This window comes from Polypterus senegalus, chromosome 1, assembly GCF_016835505.1.
Source record: "Polypterus senegalus isolate Bchr_013 chromosome 1, ASM1683550v1, whole genome shotgun sequence".
Lineage (NCBI taxonomy): Eukaryota > Metazoa > Chordata > Cladistia > Polypteriformes > Polypteridae > Polypterus > Polypterus senegalus.
The window spans coordinates 168,888,879-168,894,878 of record NC_053154.1 but is presented as its reverse complement, the minus strand read 5'-3'; the positions used below and the strand labels follow the sequence as shown (position 1 = coordinate 168,894,878).

At 37.8% G+C, this 6,000-nt stretch overlaps 1 protein-coding gene across 1 annotated transcript in view; it reads left to right on the top strand.

The window, feature by feature from the left end:
* Window positions 1–756: 756 nt before the first annotated feature.
* Window positions 757–6,000, top strand: part of saga (S-antigen; retina and pineal gland (arrestin) a) — a 29,615-nt gene continuing 24,371 nt past the window's right edge. The window contains exons 1-2 of the mRNA XM_039741514.1: window positions 757–807; window positions 5,381–5,441. Of these exons, the coding sequence (XP_039597448.1) occupies window positions 757–807; window positions 5,381–5,441 (112 nt within the window). The remainder of the gene's footprint in view (window positions 808–5,380; window positions 5,442–6,000) is intronic.

Genomic DNA, 6,000 nt, shown 5'->3' with positions numbered 1-6,000 from the left:
ACCCTATGCTGTCTATTGGCCTCAAACTTACACCATATTACTCGAGTCAGCACCGAGCTTTAGGTTTGCACTAATGCAGGACACTGACTGCTTAAGGGCACTGATTGATAGGATTAGTCCATCTGGAAAAACAAATCTCTGGTAAAGCGGCTCAACCTTTCTTCTGCTGACACGAGGAATTCTCTGTGATCCCAATCCACTTTAACCTGCAGACATTTTGGGAAGCACCCAATTGGTTCCTGTGACGTGAAAGTTATCCTTATTTTAGGTTCATATTATCCTTCTACTAGTCTTATAATGCTAGAAGGACTCTTCTTCCCTGCTGTGCTTACGTGAGCCTGTGAGACACATCGCTTGAAGCTTCTGCTTTAGTCCTTTACGTGTCAGAGTACGTATATGTAAATGTAACAGCAACTGTAGGCTGCTTTAGTGGAGGGAATTGGAGAAATCATTCATGACATTTTCCATCTAAGGTGATACGCATCACTGGATTTCCATAACGTGAGATGTTCATTACCAAGCTACAGTAAGAAGGTGCAAGGCCAGGTTTTGGATGAAGGGCTGTGTCATATTCTGACTTCTGCTGAACTTGTAGTTATTGGGTTGACTATACAGCTGGTATTGGCACTGAAAATGTGTATGGCATTCAGGTTCAAAACTGTAGTGCTGGGACAAACAATAAAATAAATAACCCTCTTATTGCTTCTCTACAACAGGTAAATTGAGAAGTACAGTGACTGTATCCCGGTGTCCACAATGAGCACAAAAAAGCATATTGTTTTTAAGAAGGTCTCCAGGGACAAGTCGGTAAGTACAAAAACAAGAATTGTATTCTGCGGTGGGGGGACTGGAAACGTTTGAAAGAGGATTAACCTATAGCTGTGTACGTGAAGGAGACATCTTTTTTTCAGATTTTGGGGTCTTGTACACTTTTACTGGAGGGCCAATGTCAGGTTTTGTTTTACATTTAGATGGGACCCCCTACCCATAGTATTGGAATTTTTGCTTGCAGATATATCTTCAGCATCATCATCCATGCCGGTCTAGTTTTGCCAGCAGTCAGATTTATTTATTATTTTTATTTTAGGCTCCACAATATTGTGACCAAGTTAAAGTTTTTTTTCACTCTTCTAATTTACGTAATTTTGTTAAGTATTTGAGTTGAAAATGGTGGCGATGTTTATAAAGGGTCTGGCACAGTCATTAAGCACTGTGATATATTTCCGGGGCCTTACAGAGCTTTACACAGGATTCAGTTGCTATAGGGACCCTGTTTGCTATGCACCTTTCTTCTCATTGTTTAGACTCATCCACAATGAGTTGATGTGTGTATTGTGTCTGCTTCTCGCATTGGACTGGGGTATCATCCAGGTTTGCATCACCATGTTCCCTTGTTGCCAGAAAAGGCTCAGGCCCCCAGCAACCTTACGCTAAATGAATCCCGTGTGGACAGTTGGTGAATGCTTTTTGAAGTGCCACATACTGACTACCCAGTGTGTATAAATATAACAAATAGATTCAAACTGTTGCTTTTAGCTGGATTTATTCAATTATATTATTACTATAAAGTTACAGTATCCGTTAATTGATTTTGTAGGATAAACTCAATGTAACAGGAATTTCAGCTTTGGAGAATGAAATGAGAAGAACATACAGGTTGCTGTTGTGGTGTTCACAAAATACACCTTATCAGTCATTTATTCCTAAATGTTTTAGTTCTTGGGACCCACTGGAATGGCACATTTTCACAATAGCTCTGTGTTAGCACTCGCTGCTTCTCACCTCTAGTGAATGATGTTACAGGACCCTCTAGCTGAAGCTTCTTGAGATCTATATCCGTACCCTTAAGTGTCTTGAACCCAGTGTTGCCAGGACAGGCTTCAGCTTCATCTGACCTTATTTTAGAATATGTGGGCTGGGAAAAAACGAAAGCAAGTTGAATTTGTGACGGCTATTTAGAAACATTCGGCTGATCCATTGGTACATACAGTAATTAATTCCCTTAATTTGAAGAATTGCTCAGAAAGTTTCAAAACATCCTTCCAAGGGATTTTCATACAGAGCGGCTTTGCCTGGAATGGATAACTAATAAAAGTGCACACGCATTTAGGGTTTCCAATTTGTCGTCCTTTAGATCCACCCTGCTAGAGATAAGTTTTAAACAGTTTATGGACAAAATTGATTTTCATGGTGTGTTAGAGAAATGTTAAAATTTGCACTAGACTCACAGATGTGTTATGACATAAGCTATCCACTAGTTATTCAATGAATAGTTTTTGGTAGTGGGCAATGCTGATTTAAAGAGCCCGGGTCTATAATATTATTGCTGTCTCAGTAGCACTAAGTGCAAGGGACCAACCCTGGTTGGGTGAAGGAGATCTTGTGAACTTCACAGAACTTCAAAGTATGTAATTAGATGGTAAAAATAAAACGCATTACAAAGCTGCAGGGACTTATCCTGTGTGAAAGTAATAAATAACTAAGCAAACTGCTTAATTATGAAAAAACAATTGATAATATGTGTCATTGCTTAAGAACACATGAATTTAAAGATTGCCTCCTTGTCTTGTACATCAACTTGTTTATGGCTCTGCAGTCCCAAACTTGGTCCAGCTGGACATTCTCTCTCTTTTCTTAAAGAACATGAATAACTCTCATTTAAACTTGGGACTTCAGTCCTATTTATTGACTCTTGTTCACAGGGGACAATTTTCAAGTCACCAGTTAGACACACGTTTAATATGTGAGATAGGCTCTGGTCTCCTATAATTCTGAACTGGATTGAGCAGGCCTGCAATTCGGTGGATGATATTGCTCTTTATTCACTAAGGGGACTTACAACATCAGTATCCATTAATATGTCATGTGATTCGCTTGGAGTTGTGGGGTGAGATGAACACATGGATTGAACCTGAAATTCTGTGGTCCATTGTCCAACTTTATAACTTCTACATGACCTACAACTCTTCATAAATATACTGTAACAAACTTAAAAAGTTTAACGATCTGCTCATTGGATGTTTTAACTGGTGGTTAGCCGATTACAACTGTATTCTGAGATTAGATTCACTATATCCGTCTTAATTTAATCTTATTAGCCAGACATGGAAACTTTTAGAAAGTAAATCTCATTTAGCAAATAAAAGGCTTATTTACAAAATGGAGATGCTTTTAACTATTCATTTCAACAGTATGTTTTCACATTTTAGTATAGTGTCAAAAAATATCAAATTATATATTTTTTTAAATACAAAAAAAGAAAATAAGTATACTTTTGTCATTTAATTCAAATATGCAGAAATTAAAAGGAGAATAATAATGTTTTTAAAATGAACATCATATCGGTTCTATTTTACTGTAATTGAGGGAAGAAAATTTTATGTAACTTTTCATTAAATGTACGGTAATGCAGGATGATGAATTTTGTCTACAGATGTTGGATGTTTGTGTGCAGTATCATTTCTTTATTTTTTGGATAAATAGAAAACTCACGGGTACGGGGAAAATGGCGTAACAATCGCTCGATATGGGATGCAATTACTACACTTCACCACCCGAGAGGCAAGTGGACAATGTAAATATTGGGTCCTTGGCCCCTCTTCTCCCCTATACATGCCTTGTAGCCTTGCTACAATGGTGGTGATGCTTTGGGATCCTTAATTGTTGATTTTATCATGTTTGTGTGGGATTGTGGTAATGTGCCTCACTAGCATTACCAGCCATTAAATACATTTAGTGTAGTGTCCTCTGCAGCGTTAATGGGGAGGACAAAAAGTATAAAGGAATAAAAGCTTGCCTTTTTGTCCATTTACAAAGTGCAGTGGGACGTCTTTGCTGACGATATGAGCGGCTTCTGGGGAGCGTTGCACCAGGTCTAGTGTAGGAATGGAAAGAAAGCTCCACCGTTGTCCGGTCGGAATGACCCTTATAGGAATTTTGCTGTGCCGGAGACTCCACTCTTCGTAGACGCATCCACGTCATCACATGTCCGTAGAGGGATGACGTTTAGTAGCTTAATTGGTCGGTGTGGGGGCGCCGAATACAAAAGAGAATTTATGGCCTGTAGAGGGTGGTCTCCTGGCTAGGTCTTGCTGAGAAAGAAGTACTTGGTAGAACACAGTCTTGAATTTACCAAGCACTACCGCTTATGCAATGATTTTTGTAAATATTTTTTCTTCTTATGTAAATATCTCTGGATTAGCTTTGGTGGAGGTATTTATTGGGTTGTGGTTAGCAGTGCAGTGTTTATTTTTGTATATACACTTTTATTTTATTCTGTATTTTCTTCTTTTGGTAAACTCTGTATTATACACTGTTTAGAGGAGCCGCTTCTTGACTTGGACTACAGTGGAGGAAGACCACTTTATTTTTGTTTTTTGTGTATATATGGGCTTCATTAATTTTTGTACATTTTTCTTTTTCATTTGGGACTTTCAGTCAGCACTGTAAATACTTTAAATAGTCATCATTTTTGGGTGCTCTTTTCTAACTGTTTTGTATGTCCTTTGTGGTAATGGACTGTGTATCGATATATATTTTCTGTAGGATGTTATTTTGGTTTTTATCTTTAAGTGCACCTATAAATAAAATCTCACTTTATTTTGTAAATACCCAACCTTTTTGTGTCCGTATCTCCCTGTCTTACACCATCATCCTGGTCACGCACAGTCCCACATACTAGACACCTAGAGTTTAGGCTGGTGTCTCCCAATTCCCACTACACAGGGTGTCACAGGGATATCCCCTTTATTGACAATGAATTGAGGGTGTGTGTGTGTGTGTGTGTCAGTCAAACAGCTCTGCAGATGTTGTTAACTTTAAGATGGTAGGGGACTAGCCATGTGTCTTGATGATTTTCAGTTCAAAGTGAGTTAATAAATAAACCTTTGTTTTTGTAATGTTGTAAGTTGGCAGTATTTGGCACCCCACTTATTGCACCTGACATCCAAAAAAACTCTCAAAAATACACATACACAATTAAAGCACTATAAGCTAAAATGAGCAACTTTGGAGCATCACAGAAAACAAACTGTATGAACAACAACTTGCTTTTTAAAAGTTTAAAGATACACCACAGTCTCTAATTAGCAGGCCAGACCGAACGTTGGACAGCTTTCACAATGGAAGGCATTATACTGTAAACAGAAGGCTCTTAATAGCAGAAGAATTTCCGAATGGGGACAGAGGGGTAGACTGAAGGACACTCCAGTGCCACTGGACTTAAAATGAATTTCATTTACAGCTGTGCTTTATTGGTTTGGCACTTCTGTCAGTTAGTGCGATACGATCTTAGTATGTACGCCCATGTGGGTTTGAGAGGTGCAGTTTATACATTGCATTTTGATCTTTTCTAATCTTTGCCACTTATTTATCTCAACAGGTGGGGGTCTATATGGGCAAGAGAGATTTTGTAGATCATGTTGATTATGTGGATCCTGTGGGTAAGTAAAAGAAAAAAAAAACAATTGAGTAAAACATTCAACTCCATTTTTATGAGCAACCTTTGTCTATTTAGGCTGTTTTATGATTTTATAAGTTAAAAGTAGATGGGCTTTGTTACCTTTTTAATTGTTTAAAATGAGAGGGGGTTATAAAGTATTTTTTCTTTCCCTCCAAATTTTTGATGTCTGTTCTGAGTAGATATGCAAGTATGAATTTCATTGTACTATGCACACATTGCAACAAATTTAACTTGACTTGATGTCAAAATTTTAATGGCATTGGTTGTATGTTCTGCTGGATTTTTGTGATTTCTAATAGGCAAACTTGACTTTCTGAATTACTCAAGATGAAATATGTTATTACAAGCATTTAAACAGCCTCATGTTTCATCTTCAGCCTTACATAAATACAGTGCTTGTCTTGCGATGAGCTTGGTTTTATAGTGATGAATGAACCCCACTGAACTCGCTGAGTTTGTTGAAAATGCGAAAAGTTCTGAAATTTCAGCAAACTGTAAAAAATGCATTGAAGTCAACGAGGAAAGAAAAAAAACAACTA